This window comes from Patella vulgata, chromosome 2 (genome assembly GCF_932274485.2).
Source record: "Patella vulgata chromosome 2, xgPatVulg1.2, whole genome shotgun sequence".
NCBI lineage: Eukaryota > Metazoa > Mollusca > Gastropoda > Patellidae > Patella > Patella vulgata.
The window spans coordinates 6,360,923-6,378,110 of NC_065880.2; the positions used below are offsets into that span (position 1 = coordinate 6,360,923).

General features: G+C 35.6%; 1 protein-coding gene across 1 annotated transcript; it reads right to left on the reverse strand.

Moving 5' to 3' along the window:
- Positions 1–219: 219 nt before the first annotated feature.
- On the reverse strand, positions 220–7,487 carry LOC126810248 (uncharacterized). The gene is made up of 4 exons (XM_050535259.2): positions 7,408–7,487; positions 3,541–4,115; positions 2,835–3,350; positions 220–1,583 (listed from the first exon to the last, which is right to left on the reverse strand). Exons 1-4 carry the CDS (start codon positions 7,459–7,461, stop codon positions 1,250–1,252), a joined length of 1,479 nt encoding a protein of 492 aa, XP_050391216.2. The 5' UTR covers positions 7,462–7,487; the 3' UTR covers positions 220–1,249.
- Positions 7,488–17,188: the final 9,701 nt, after the last annotated feature.

A 17,188-nucleotide genomic window follows, 5' to 3' on the forward strand; every position in this document is an offset into this window, starting at 1 on the left:
ACATAAAATATAATCAGTAACAATAAACATAATATATATTTATATATAATGTTATTATATAATCAGTAAGAATAAACATAAAATATGATCAGTAACAATAAACATAATATATATTTATATATAATGTTTTTATATAATCAGTAACAATAAACATAAATATAATCAGTAACAATAAACATAAAATATAATCAGTAACAATAAACATAAAATATAATCAGTAACAATAAACATAAAATATAATCAGTAACAATAAACATAAAATAAATATATATATATTTATATGTAATGTTATTATATAACCAGTAACAATACTCACTAAAGGCAACCACTTCCGTCTCACTTCTCAGCTACAAACTAACTCGAATGAGTCTAGAAGCCTTATTACAAAACTGAACGTTCCATTCCGCTAAAGACAGGTGTACATCCAATTAACATCTAAACAGAGAAACATGCTCTGCTTAAAATCAGGTGCGAGAGTTTATCAGATCCTAATTATTCACACTAATGGGTTCAGGCTTCAACTTTTACTATTATCATTATGCAGTTTATATGGCACAATTTCCATGACTAAGTAAGACATATGTAAATATTGAAATCAACTTAAAATCTAATAAATTTCACTAATGCATACACGATCATTACTAATTATATAATATTCAAGAAATAATTAGAAACTTAAATGTAATGCATAAATTTAAATGAATGTCGTATTACGTAGGAAAAGTTTTCTTAAATCAGGCCAACGCTGAACACGTTTACACGTTTCTGCCGATTTGCTGGTAATATTTGTGATTAAATGAATTATGAATAAAAGAACAGATAAATAAATGAATGAATAAAAAATTGAACGAATGAAGAAATGAACGAATGTAAATGAATTAATAAAAAATGAAGACATAATTAACCTGACCCTTCCTCTCTCAAAATATAAAACACAAATTTATATGGAAAACAATCACTGGGTTTATTTCACACTACGTTTCAACAAGTTTCTTTTGTCGTTCTCATTACTTACTTGAGAACGACAAGAGGAACTTGTTGAAACGTAGTTTGAAATAAACCCAGTGATTGTTTTCCATATAAATTTGTGTTTTATATGATATGTTCATATGCCTCTGCAATAAGACTTTTTGCTTTGGCCATTTTTGACGTCATATTTAGACCCTTTGCTTTAGTTCAATTTCAGCCAACTTTTGAAAACAACCATAAAACGTTTTCTTGCAATTTTTTTTAGGTTGGCCCATTTATTTCATACTTTGGCCCTACTAATATACATAACATCGTCAAATTGTACCAATGCAGAATATTGAATGCCGTTGCTTTCTTGTTCATCATCTAAATCATATATACAATTTTCATTCTCTTGATAACTGACGCAATGAACAACGGACCCACCATCTACACCAAGGCAACCGAGTGTGCTTAAGTCATCAAAATGTGTTTCACGAATATTCTGTTTCTGTGTAACGATATAATCCACCTTCGGTCGACATCCAAAACAATCCATGAATCTTTTTTTTATATCGTGTATGGTAGTAGTTGGTCCTACTGATATCCACTGATGTCGTCTCTCGGAACGTAGCCTGTAAAATATTTTAAAACCTGTAAAGCCAGTTTAAACAAAATGATTCATATGTTGATGATATTCTCTGATTAATGGGGGTATCCCACCCTATCCAATGCTATTGGCGTACAAGGAGCGTTTAGAGTGGGTGGCTTCACATATGTCATGATTCCTGCACAGATGCCTAGCAAAACCGAAGTTGTATTAAACAAGTACCACCCTACATGGATAAGGAATTCGAACTTAGATGCCGTCGCTCCCGTCTTGTAATTGTGAAGTCATATTAAAAATAAAAGTACTCCAATCGATATCGATGCGCAATTGTCCAACAAACAAGCATGCCAAGTTTCATGTCGATCGGGGGGTTGGATGGTCGAATGGTTAGCACGTGCGTGCTGTATCATAAGGCCTGTCATTGGGTCAACTGGCGTGGTTTCTAATCCCCGGTCGCACGTGACAAGGAGTAGGGTCGCCTGTTCAACCTCGTGGGTTTTCTACGGGTCCTCCGGTTTCCTCCCACTGCTAAAGACCCCTACGCGCAAGCGAATTATGTAAATAAAATTAAACCATATGTTAGTCCCGAAATGACCTAGTTTGTGTCGAGCGGACGTTAAACCCCATTTCTCTCTATCTCTCTCTCTCTAAAGCAGCAATGATGTGCATCTGTGGTCTCCGATTTCCTCCCACTGCTAAAGACGCCTACGCGCAAGCGAATTATTGAAATAAAATTAAACCGTATGTTAGTCCCGAAATGACCTAGTTTGTGTCGAATGGACGTTAAACCCCATTTCTCTCTCTCTCTTTCATGTTGATCACAAAAAAGAACTACAAGAACAAGATGAGTAGAGCTTGCGGTGCAAAAACAGAAACATGTGCTTTGAACGCGTTAGCAACGTCTTAATATTAATTTAATAAAAATGGTGTTAGTTTAATGTATAAACTGGAGGGGTGGGGCAATGCGCTATAGATCAGAAGGTCATTGAGTCAAGGGGTAGGGCTGCCTGTCCATCCTCATGGGTTTTCTCCGGGTCCCTCGGTTTCCACCCACTGTTCAAGATCCCTTCGCGCAATGGATTTATTGAAATAAAAATTGAACCTCATGTTAGCTCCAAAATAACCAAATTTGTGTCGAGTGGAGTTAAACCCTAAACTGGTAATAAGATGGTAGCTAGGGGGTGGCAGACCTGGGGATAAGATGAGACGCTGGGAGTGTTGAGAGGTCATCTAGAGAGGTGAAACAAAACCAAAAAACATAAATTTATAACTGTACCCATTTCTGTGTTTGATAAGGATTTCAAAATCGCGGTTTCTAGTCATTCCATTTGTAGTTGATCGTCGTCCACTGCTCCGGTCAGCGCCAAATACCTGAAACTCATTGGTTAGTGTTGCATCACCAGGACTGCGGTGTACATTCATGCGTTGCATCTCTGTCAGTGATGAAATGCTTCTGTAACTTGAACTAATCGCAGTGATGTAATCCACGGTCTGACTGGTAGAAATAGGTTCATAAGCCGCTAATATGTCAAGTTGTGTCTCTGTGATTGTCATGTCGCCAATATTGTAATATTCCCTCTCTTCCAAAGGACGGTGTCTATCACCATCCAAAAGTTCCGGAGGAATTGTTGCATCGCTAATACTGTTATAATGGGGATCGGCATTTACGCTCATCGGAATTTGGTGATGATTATTTGACGACGACGGTTGATGAATCGGTATGTTTGACAGTCTATCTCTGATTTCTGTTAATAGAGTCAGGATCGTTGCATGCCAGTTCGACAGGGGTCGCCTGCAATGTAAGAATTTTAAATTTGTTATATTTTTCTGAAAGGGCAAGTAATTGTTGCGAAGTATAATACACCTGATAAGGAATGAAACAGATATTCCTTTGTGTCGCACCGGTGGAACGAGTTGGCATGCCCTGCCTCCTGCAGGACCCCATCCACTAATAATAATCCGTGGCTATAGCGTGGACTCACCTATAATCATACTGAGCACCAGCAGCACCACCAAGCATCATCTCAGCTGTAATGTCATCATATATTGAATCGACTATTGGCTGTTTAACTTGTGTGTCATCAATGTTCTGGCTAGCTTGAGTATGGCTCTGTGATTCATCATCGTATACATCATACTGAGCACCAGCAGCACCACCAAGCATCATCTCAGATGTAATGTCATCGTATATTGAATCGACTATTGGCTGTTTAACTTGTGTGTCATCAATGTTCTGGCTAGCTTGAGTATGGCTCTGTGATTCATCATCGTATACATCATTCGTATCAGTATTAGTAAATTCTTCATATCCCGTTTGATCATGGTATTCATTGCTAGTACCAGATTCCGTTTCATTTTCATTTTCTATTCTTGAAACATACATTGATTGGTAATTTCTTACTGCGCTCGTTAATTCATTCAACCCCACATTTATACTGCTATACTGACGTTCTAGCACCGCCATTCGTCTCTCTAAACCAGTGACATTATTAGCGTTCACACATGTCTCTTGGTTTTCAATTTTGATATTGTTCTTTTCCCCAATCTGAATATTTGTCTAAAACATATAAAAAGTTATTCTTTACATTGAAATTTAAAAAAAGCAGCGGTTGCCAGGCAAGATACGGCCACATTTGGCAAGAGATGGATAGAGAACAAGCTAAAAAAATAACAAACGATTTTTGGTACGATCAGAGGTCATAATCCTGAAGTTATGCGCGAATATCGAAAGGAACCAAGATCGTTGGGTTATAAAAGTGCTTTTCAAGTTTCATCAAAATAGGCTGAAAATTCTGAGATAGAGAATTGACATTTCTCACTATAATGGTTAAAAGAATAAATAATGAAAAGGGAATATATTGAAAATTTCAGTCAAATAAATTACTTCATTCTGAGTGGAGTTATTATCGTTTGCGGAACAATGTAGTCTTGATTGTCAATGCTTCTGTGTTCACGATAAAAAAATAAAGTCTAAATTATTCATTTTTGAATTAAATTATTAACTAGCAATCGTGTTTAAATCAGTTGAAAATCAAAAGCATCCGATGGTCTATACAGTGCTAGGACTATCTAGGAAAAAGTGCTAAATTTTGGATGTTTGGGTTTGGTCCGGTTCACTGATTTTAATTGCTTGGTATGCTGATCTAAACAACATGTCCGTCTTGAGTAGCATTGCCCTAATATAAATTACATAAGCGTTGACAACTATTAACCGGCCAGTGGGAGTATCAAATAACTTAACATTTTAATTTCTAAAATAAAAATCTCATTTCATATAAAGTCTTTGATATCAGTTGTTTAGTCTTCCAAAAACCAAGTTTTATCATGCTGAGCTATTTTTGTACGCCCATATTTTCAAGTGGACGTGTATTGAGTCCCCCCTGTCAGCCCACAATTTATTTGTGGACACGCGGTTCCTTTCGATATTGGCATTTTATCCAATATTAAAAGCTGTTCTAACATATCACCATTCCACCCTCATCATGGTTGAGTTTGAATTTCATGAAAATTGGATTGAAACTGCCCGCTCCTCGTTCGCAAATAGTATAAAAGTATATAATACCAAGGTTGTGGACACTGTAGAAGTCACAATTTTTTTTATCCGATTTTGATCAAACTTAAAATATATGTCTATATTCCACGGATTTTTGTTTCTTTTCATATTCGCACATATCGGTCCGTAACCTCCTAGATTATGGACCATGGGTGTACCAAAAATTACAATTTATACCCGATTTTAAAAACCGTTTAAATATACACCGTTACACCCTGGGTTTGAATTTTGTGATAATCGGATCGAAGGCTGTGGTCCCTCTAACGATTTGTATCCGGTTTTGAAAAAAACTTAATATTATATGTTTATGTATCAAAGATCTCGGTTTGATGTTCGCGTATATCGGGCCTAACTTTTTGCCTTGTGGTCCCTATTGTACGAGAAATTGTAAGAATAATACTACGAGTTCTTGATGTGGAAATTTACACGGAAATAATTATTTATGGCTAGGGATATGATATCATATCTTTCTTATCTAAATTACATATATATATATAAGCAGGATCTAATTTAGATAAGAAAGATGTGGAAATTTACACGGAAATATTTCTAGCCATAAATAAATATTTCCCTGTAACTTTCCACATCAAGAACTCTGTGGTGACAGAGAATATAAGTAATATTGTTATAATACATTATTAAAGGTGTACTGTTTTGTTGACATTGACAATAAATTCGCGTTAACAAAATTAGCGACCTTTGATTTTGGCTTGCTGTCGTACTGTTGTCTTTTCGCCTCAGAAGTTGATATAGTCTCTACTTTCAAGGTCACTTTTCGACTTTTGTGTTTTGAAGGGGCGAAAAGTAGAAATTATGAATGGTAGTTGTAGGCTTCCATAAGATTGTAAGACAAAATAAACATTTTACCATTGGTTCACGAATGCCTTTAAGGACGGGGCTAGATATATTCCACAAGTAACTCAAACGGTTACGTCATATTCCTATCTGGAGAGCATGCGCAATAAATACTAAATCAGTTTATGTACATTCATATTACATTATTATTTGTGTTGCGAACCATTTGTGTCAATTTCTAGGTCCTAAATATTAGCGATTTAGCTCTTTTAAATAACAAATACATGTAGATTGTTTTGGGTTGACCTTTTCCCAGTATGTAAATAATCAGTAAATGTTCATATTTTTGCACCAAAATAGATCATTTTGGATCAAATTTTCTTTTACTGATAATTGATAAGTTCGTAAATAGTATTGTACGATGGATCAATAGGCCATTAATATTTCGATATTGACCCCTTTCTATAGAAATCAATATATAATTGGCAAGAGTTATACAATCGTAATGTGCTCAACAACCCTTGTTTTACTTATGAATATTTATCTCCCCAAGAAAAAGTTCCAAAATCATTTAATTGGTTAACATCAAATTGGTCAATATCAAAGTATATGAGTAAAATAATGAAAGATATTTTATACCCTGGCTTAGACAAGCTGCTGTAGATATTACATCAAATTAATAAGCTTATTATTACATTATGTAATATTTGAATCAATTTTTTTTAATTTTATTAAATTGTTATTAAATTGTTTATTTCTGTGTTTAATTTGATTAGTTTTTCTTATTCTCTTATTCAAATTTCATAGAATCTGATTCCAAACCCATCTAGCTTTAGTTTTACATTCTAAATATAGAGCAGTGTAATATGACACTTATACAATACACCATCTGAATAGATAATAATTGGGCTACAATTTATTGTCTTTGAGAGGTTGATGACAGGATTCTCTTCAACAAATCTTTGAGGTCACATTCCCAAACTTGAAGAAATCTGGCTGATTTCTAGTTGGTCTTAAGACTGTATAGCGATGATTGTAGGCTTGTCATGTGAAGAAATGTTTGTGTTAAATAGCTTGATTTAACGAGGTGATATCGCTGACAATTGAATAAATGTCTAATTAATGATTAATATAACATTTGAGGCCAAACGAAAGACCTGCATATTTAGCTCTTATATAATGTATCTTTAAGAAAACAAAAAATATCAAATGTAAATACCCCCACCCCCTCCAACTGGACAGGATTCAACCAAATCTAACAGCGGTCCACCAATAGACTTCCGCAAACATCATAGATGGTGTTGGCTTGTGCTCACTGCAGTATATAGGAAGCTTTATATACAATCGGCAGTGGTCTTTAATTCATCATTTCTTTGAAAATAGGGAATGGAATTGAACCAGGTTTAGATCTATATTGTAGATTGGAAGACATTTTAAAACTATTCCGCATATAACAAACAATCAGATATTTTAATTCTTATATAATTGTTTAGCTTCTTACCTGTCCTTGGGAGTGAATATGAAAATTGCTGTTCTGCAAAGTAAATAAATACATGTCATTAGCAATTCTTAATTTAAATACAATCTTCAATACCTCCACCCCCCCCCCACTCGCCAAAAAAAATAAAAACAAAAATACAAGTCTATAATAATCCCTTATTAAGACAAAAGAGTCAACACACATAATATTGTAATGTGACATTGCGAAAATAGCGGACAATAACAGAATGATTGAGATGGGGTTTAACGTCCCACTGTTCTGCTGCAACCGGGATAATTAAGATAGGCATACCCCATGCAGTGCAGTGTGCTATTAGCAAAATTCTTTGTGAGATTCAATATATATTATTACACACTATGAAATGAAATGGGTTTTAAAGTCCTACTTTTCTGCTTCAACCGGGATAATTAAGATTGACATACGCCATGAACTGTGTTATGAGGGACATGGTGCTTGACAAACAATGGAATTCAAACTGTCGGAGTTTTTTTAACGCACACGCAAGGTGTACAAGGATATGGGTTGTTCGTCACATTCGGGCTACCTAACACCGTTTCATGCAGGACCTGGGTTGTTCGTCACATTCGGACTACCTAACACCGTTTCAAAGTAGGATTATGAAATGAGAAGCTGTTTTTTTTCTCTGTTCATCCTGCATGACTAAAAGGCAGCATTCCGCCCGAAGCAGTAATGTCTTATGTAAACAATGCACGCGCCATTCAGCCAATGATTGACGCCGCGTGCTGTGACGGCACGTGTTAAGGCAGTCATCTTTGACAGAGATATTACTACTAGACTCGTAATTCTCTGTAAAACAGATTGGTTTTCTCCCTGACGAAAGGGCAAGTCATCATAAGTTCATGTCCGTACACAGTTTACCGCTCAACGTAAGAACTATTTTCCATTTTAATAACCTGGGACAATTTACTACTCCACGGTTCAACAAATTTGGCGGGAACAGCAATATCACTGAATTCTAATTTTCAACCAAAAGTCATTAAAAGTACATCAGATGAAAATGGTTACTTTGTTATATTCGTAATACAAGTTGATGAAAAAAAATTGTAGTTCTTTATTTTAATAAATTATGTAATATGTTAACAAAAACTCTTGCAAAAAATATGATATAATATTTGTTGGGGAAGACTACAATAAAACTTAGACAAAAGTCGTGTTGGGGAGGGGGCGGGGGTTACAGAGCCTTAGGGGTAAAAAGCTATAAAAGAGGGAGAGAGGGCTGGAATAGTTAGACCTCACTGTATTCTTTAGAAGACCAGACATCTTTGGGTTCTTTAGAAAATCAAACATCATTGGGTTCGGTAGAAGTCTGATTGATTCTCATGATGTAGTGTATTCCTGAGTCTATCCACGCTGGTTAGACTTTTACAGGAGTAGAGGTTGAGAGAAAGAGATGTTAATTTTAAATGTTGTAACGTAAACTATTGTTAAACTGTTGTGACATAAAAACGTATAGACAAAAAAAACCCATCGTTGTTCCTGTTACAAAAGCCAACGGTAAAGCCTTAAAGAAAATAATTACAACAATATCTGAGCGAGAGAAAAACTAGACGACCACAAGCTAACACAGATCTGTGGCAGGAGAGAATATGTCGGATGTGGTAAGCTTTTTGAAGGTTGTGGGGCTTTCCATATCTGACCAACGACAATATTTCAATAAACGTGATCAAGATGATAAAGGAGGATTGTGGGATTTCTGCAAATCTAAAATAAATTAAAAATGAAACAATATTGTACTGTAAACGTAAACAAACTGTTGCCCGAAAATTAAAACGAGAGGTTACCATGCACGATACGCCCACATTTTGCAAGAGATGGACAGTGAACAGGCTAAAAAAAATAATATGATTTATTGTCCAATCAGGGTTCATAATCCAATGCATTTTTAAGACACATAACCGACCCTCCAATCATGTTTTGCTGGTGTGTCCCTAATATTCAGATACTCGAAATACAACAACAGAATAATCCTATCCTTATGCTATTGAATAAAATATAGTTCGGGGTTTTTTTTTAAAAAAGAAATGTTGAAGAGCCAAAGTGTCTTTTGAATAACGAAATTATACAAGAAACACCATGGAAAATTATTGATAAATACATGTATATTCTACAAAATCAGAATGGATATTTAATACCATTATCTATTTTTAATATTAGGGACATTGTCTCGACGCCTGTATATTCACATCTATTTCGGAATTGGTATAAAATATATAGATGCCATATTGATAGGTTCCCTTAAAAAATCAGTTGATTTGGAATAACCATAATTTAAGAACTACAATTTAGTCTTCAAACAACAAAATATTAATTAACTAATTATTTGTAGGGGATATTGAAGACTCTCCAAATAATATGTTAATTATCAAGTTGATGCAGGTCAATCGAATTGTATTTAATATTAAAAAGGTAAAGGAAACAATCAAGAAAACAGAATACCAAATATACCTGGAATACTAAAAAATTGTAAAAATAGATTAAAAACAAATTTAGATAACATTTTAAAAATATTATGTTGCATGCACCTATCCATTAAAACCTCAAAATAACTAAACAAAACCGCCAGCAATTGTCAATGAAAAAATATACAGTATTACTATAGAAGAAGACCAAGTTAAACACATTTTTTGACTCATGCGGAAAATAGCTAACAATTTAAAAAGGGTAACATTTTATTTTAGATAATATATTCAACATAATATAATTTATAAAATGAAGTTAACTAACTCATGACTGTGATGTTTGTAATTCTACTTCATAATAAATATAATTATATCATCTTGTCATTAAATGTAAGTATTTTCAAATAATATGGCAGAAACTATATGAAATATTATGCTATACACTTAAACACTTAGGAATAATTACACATAAGAATTTAAAAAAAAACGAAAAAGAATGAAATATTGTTAATTTACTTATATCTATTCATGTAAGTTTCAAGGAAATGTTCCAAATACCAGAAGTTATATTTCATATATTCTTGACAATAAAACTACAATGAGTTAATATACAGATTTAATAACAATATGTTATTATATGCTTCGATATATAATATACATCAATTATGGTTTCAACATGTAATTTTTATTTTTTCAGTATTAGTTAAAATTATCAATAAATTATAAAACAACTGTTGTAAACAAGTAATCAGGAGATTAGGACATCATTTAACTGGTCATATGAAGAATTTTCACGGTGAATATCTATCCATATATTCATTTGTAGGACCTTCCTTTCCAGACTCTTTGTCCCGCACGGCAGTGGTTATACTAAACTTAGGCTGTCTGTCTGCAGTTCGCTCCGTCTGAGAACAGACACTAAGCTAATTGACTGACATTGGGCAGTGGTGGGTCTTATCGAATATATTCAAATATAACAGCTACAAGTCATTGATAGTGCTTTCTAACCTTGTCGGGGGGTTGCCGTCTTCATTAGCCCAGGTTAGGAGCAGAACAGTAGCACGTTAAATTCCATTTCATTTGTCGGGGGGTTGGATGGCCGAATGGTTAGCACGTCCGTGCTGTATCATACGGCCTGTCATTGAGTCAACTGGCGTGGTTTCGAATCCCCGGCTGTACGTGACAAGGAGTAGGGTCGCCTGTCCAATCTCGTGGGTTTTCTCCGGGTCCTCCGGTTTCCTCCCACTGCTAAAGAGCCCTAAGCGCAAGCGAATTATTGAAATAAAATTAAACCATATGTTAGTCGCGAAATGACCTAGTTTGTTTCGAGTGGACGTTAAACCCTATTTCTCTCTCTCTCTTTCTACCATTGTCAGTTTTATTCGGGTCAACCGCTTCCATAGTCAATGACCAGTACTCGGAATCGAATCATTGAAATAAGGATAAACCATATGTTAGGTCCAAAATGACGTAGTTTGTTTCGAGTAGACTTGAATCTATACAATCAATGGAGAAGTCAATATATTTCAAAATATAAATTCGAATCATTATGGTGAAAAGACTTGGTTTTGAATTTATTTATTTATTTATTTATTTATTTTTTTGTTTCGTAATTAGGGTCTGGCCACTCAATTAGTTTTAAAATACCATACGGATAAGCCGATATTCACTCCATGTTATATGTGCGTCTACATTATGCATATAATATTCTTTTCAATAAATTCATAACATCATTGTTACTTAATATTCTGTTCTATATATTTATATCTCACCGTACCTAGTATGACACCGTACCTACTATTATATAAAATTGCGCTCGTGACATCTACATAAATAGGATTATCTATATGGCTGTTACTTGAGTTGATATTTTTTTCAATAAATTCACATCTAACCTGTACTTGTAACGTACAGTATATATGTTTTTGCAAGTGTCATATCTCCACTGTATAATATAAACTATTTACACACATCGCCATTTTCCGGCGTGGTTTCCCCTTGTCAGTGCTGCAGGGCGATGGTGTCTAGTTATTCGGATTGTGCGAAAAAACCGTGCACATTGGCGTGCACGTAAAATAGTCCATGACAGTGTAAGTCGTAGTGCCGCTGTCCGAGCAAAATTTCCCTCATCGCATACTGTAGGAGCAGAACAGTAGGACGTTAAATACCATTTCATTTCATTCATTTCTTGGGGCATGGAGTAACGCCCTTAAGATTAAAATGTTTTGAAGGGGATATGAATCCAACCTTCCATAGATAAATTGGTTTTAATGCGTTTTTAATCCAAATATCTCATCAAATCAAATCCGACATTATTTAGGCGGGGAGGGATCTGTAAGCCACTACCGACATGTTACAGTCACTGATTTCAATATGAAAATATCAAATAGATTAATAAACTATGAAGCCTTATTATGATTTCAAAGGGTGATCAGTTTATACATATCGATTATTAGTTAACTATGTATACAGTGTGTCCACATTACCCCTGTGGGAGAAGAACAGTAGGACGTTAAACTCCATTTCACAGCACAGTCTAATACCACAATCTCATATGTTGTGAAACACAGATCATGAAAGCAAGGTTTTAAGTATAAATGATACTTGCCTCTTCCATTGTGGCTGATATATTAAATTATGTAATGAATCTCTCGATCAATTCACTCACCATCTTAATCTATTTTAAGAATTATAGGATTTACCATCATTACTATATATAGAGAGAGCCCTTAATATAATAATATGTTGAAAAGGAAAAACCTTTGGGTATTCCCGTTATATACAACGAAGAGCGACTGTTCAGTCAGAAGTAAAGCCCAACAGCAAAATACTGCATACTTTTTGAAAATATGCACTGCACATTTACATCATATAATTATAGTTTATTTATTTCATCAATAAATGCCAGATGATCTCTGTGTTTTTATATTTTTACCTTTGTAATTTGTAATTTGCATGCATGCTTAAAGACTCAGGAATGGAACTCCGATTTTAACTAACTGCCAACCCCAGCCAACGGCGAAATCGTTCCAATATAAATTCGTATGATCCCCGTGTTGACCGAGGTAGTTTCTCAGGATGTTTCCGGTATGTTGTCCCATCGTCAGTGGTGCAAGGCGGAGAGCTTGACAAGGACAGTGTCTAGTCGCTCGGATAGGATGAAACCTGGGGCCCCTTGTAAACATTGAAGTGCTCGTAAAATAACACTTGGCAGTTGGAATTCTAAATAAAAGTAGTCCGATGTTGGAAACTGGATTAGATGCTAATGAATTTTAAAATGAGAATACACCACCAACGCATCTTATCTGACAAATTTTATTGGCATCCGTTGGGTACCTTATATCAATCTGAATAAGAACTATACCCACGCAACGTTTGAGGGCTGTGTGACTATCTTCGAACAAAACTAATGAAGAGGTCAAATATTCCGTGAAAAAACTAGTTTAAGCTTCCTTGTTTCTCGTTTGTCTTGATTGAGATGAGGGTCTAATAATTTCAATTTCTATAATTTGACGTTACTGGCTATCCATTTAGAATAAATATAGAAGTAAATCCTTTCAAACTGTCTGGATTGCTTAGCGTGAGCAAGGGGGATAGATAATAAAATACTTACGCCCTGACAAATAGGAGTGAGACTTTGAAATTTCAATGGTTCTTTCCGTCTTAATCTAATTGAAATTTTGTTGATTCTGCAGTACCGGCCATGTAGTAGTAGTAGTACCTCTGTTGATTCTGCAGTCAGACCATGTGCTGCTGATTCAGCAGTACCGACCATGTTCTGGAACTTTGATGTAGTAGTAGTAGTAGCTCTGAGCTTGATTTAGTCTGCACATTCCACGGGGCTATTCAACTTCAGACCATTGTAGACGGCTCGATTTTTTGAGCTTTCTGTAATGGTTGTCCCCGGATTGAAACTATTTCCGATCAAACAGTCTCATTCGTGCAAGGAAATCATACAACCGTCACTCAAGGAGACCAAACAACAAGCATCCAAAGAAATCGCAAAACTACTAGCACTCAAAAAGGCCACACAAGAATCTCCCAAAAGTCATCTGAAGAGATCACGCAACTTTACAGACGAGACCGTTCAATGGTCACAAAAGAAGAACACACAACACGAATCCAAACAGAACATCCCAGCATTTCACCTAAGGACATCACACAACTTGCATCAAACGAGATCACCCAACAATCACCCAGGGAGATTCACGGATATCACAATTCAAACAACAAATGCGGTCACTCAAAAGAGATCATACATCTAGCATCAAAGGACATTCACCCAATTGTCACTAAGGGAGATCACTCAACTTAAGTCAACCAACGAGATCACACACCTAGCATCCAAACATACCACCAAACATATTACTCAACTTCAGTCTACCAGAAGTCACAAAACTAGCAGCCAGACATACCACCAAAACTAGCAGCCAGACATACCACCAAAACTAGCAGCCAGACATACCACCAAACTCCAGTCAACCAACTAGATCACAACAGAAATAGGATCACACAACAGTCACCAAAGCAGATCACATAACTATAAATAATAGATATCACCCATCAGTCATCAAATGAGGTGGCGACACCGCTGGTGAGAATGTATGTGTTATAAGTCAATATGATACTTTACTTCAACTCTAGGTCAGAACAGTTTCCCCCACATACATGAGGTAATTACGCCGTGCAGCCAGAAGTAACCAGATTACAGTTGCAAAACCTATAGTACCCAATTTGTTTAAAACAATGTAGGTAACACGCAGATCTTTTGAATTAAAAAACCCAAATAATGCAGGCTTCGAAAGTAAAAAATAAAATGTTTTTCGAACGGATTAAACATCTCCATGTACATGTCTTCTCATCTATTTAATGTTATATCTTTATATGCCGTTTAATGTTTTACCCCACAACTTTCAATTTGCTGGGGTAAAATATGTTGTTTTTATGGAAACTTCCAAATAAAATAATGTCAAATTAATTTATATATCGTCTTTAAAATAATGTCAAACCTTTTATTGAATTACCTTTTTTATCTGTCGGTGGAAGGTCAAATATTGGTGGTATATAATAACCAATCTGACATCCTGTACAGTTAGACTTGATACGACCTTCAGGAGCTATATAAAGTAAATATATCTATTATCAAGTGAGTTGTATTCTGATATTTAGACGACAGTAAAATAAAAAGGCGAATTAAAGTAAAAAGTTGAAAATGATTGTAACTACATAATGGTGTTGATCTCCTTCAGGGGTGTTGTAGAGTAATCATTTAAAGAGCAAGCCCTGTGGTGAATAACACTGTTAAATATCTGTAGATAGCCCGTGTGTCAAAGCTCGTGTTACTCTATGAAGCTTTGATTGAGGAAGAACCAACGATTTGACTTTCAAATCAAAATATTCTCCTTTAATTTGAAATTTTGATATGTATAATTTTTAATTTTCCTTCTCTCTATATATACTGTATTTTATAGTTTCCCGCATTTATTTACAACCCAAATACAAACATCTGCTTTCCTAATGCATCTGATGTTAAAAACAAACTGTGTAAAACTGTGCAAAAATTAATGGGAAGTTTCTATTAATAGACACCCCACCATATAATAAACAATAAGTTGAAACAGTTTAGCGTGTTAAATATCAGCTGATACACCACACCATATTATAGACAATAAGTTGACAAAGTTTAGCATGTTAAATATCAGTTGATATATCCACACTATAATGGATGATAACAAATCTTTTTGTTTCTGAGAACAAAGTATAATAATAATACATGATCAATGAAGCTGTGAACCAATTGATTATTGAACTGTCTCTAAATATCCAAATATAATACTTACCTTTAAAATCAATCCATATAATTTCATCACTATAAGGCTCAAGTACGTCACCTTCATACACCATGTGTAATGGTCCATTCGTCTGTTTTATTTGTTTATAAAGTAGATATTTGTAACCCGAGTTATCAACATTGGTCATGTCCGTGTTGTTCGCGTCATAACGAACTGTATGATCTCGACTATAAATAGCCACGCTAGTATTAAATATATCAATAAGTCTAAGAATCAAGACCCTGATATCAATATATACATCATCATCATCCGCTGTGATCTCACAGCTACAGTAGAAATGGTTGTCAATGTGAGGAGACCGTCCACCATCATAAGACAGAAAGAAACTGTTGAAGTTGTGGTTCATTCCGGGTTTGATCATATTTATAATTGATGTATCTGAAATATATAATACCTACTACTAACACACATATATTCAATGTCTAATACTTACTACTAACACACTCATATTCAATATATAATACTTACTACTAACACACTCCTATTCAATGTATACTATTCACAAAAAATAGGGGATATTTGATTTTGGGGGCATAATACTAAAATATGCAAATGACTACGAAAAAAGTCACTATAGAACCTAACAGAAGAAACATTTCCAGTTACATGTGACGCCCAAACGCACCAATAGCTACCGCGTGGAATGCAGGTGATGCTTGGGATCATCATGGGGGTCCAACCCAAGATTTGCACGACTCTGACTTTGAATGTTACAGTCATTGTGGCATTGAATTCCAGGGTGGAAACATCAGTTTAATTGTTTTAGTGACCAGAAAACAAATTTTGATATGCGTCGGCTTACCCAAAATGAAAAGTTACGTGCCCTTGGCATGCTACAGATCGGCACAACACAGGCGGTTGTGGCGCGGACGATGAATGTTTCTCAGTCTGTCATAAGCAGGCTATGGTCCAGATACCGTGATACACAATCTGTACAGGACAGACCACGCTCAGGTCGACCAAGGGCGACAACTCAAGCCCAGGATCGATTTATCCGTACCTTGGCCTTGAGAAATCGTGTCATCACAGCAAATCAGATCAGCGCTCGTCTTCAAACAGACACTGGTGTGAGAGTGAGTGGCCAGACGATTCGGAATCGACTGCATAGGGGTCACCTTCGCGCCCGACGTCCTCGCGTGATCCCTTGTTTGAGAGATCATCACATTCAGGCAAGACGTCGTTGGTGTAGGGATCGTCAACACTGGGATAATCGACGCTGGAGCAATGTGATGTTTTCAGATGAGTCAAGGTTCACTGTTGATTTTTTGGACAGACGTAGGAGGGTCTGGCGTCGTCGAAACGAGCGCTTCCAAGACGTTAACGTCATCAGACATGATCGATTTGGGGGTGGTTCTGTTATGGTGTGGGGAGGCATCACTGTTGCTGGAAGAACGGCTTTACATGTTGTTGCAGGGCGTGTTACAGGCCAGTACTACCGGGACAACATCTTGGCAGTCCATGTTGTGCCGTTCGCACGACGTCATGGCCGCCGTTTCATCTTCCAGGATG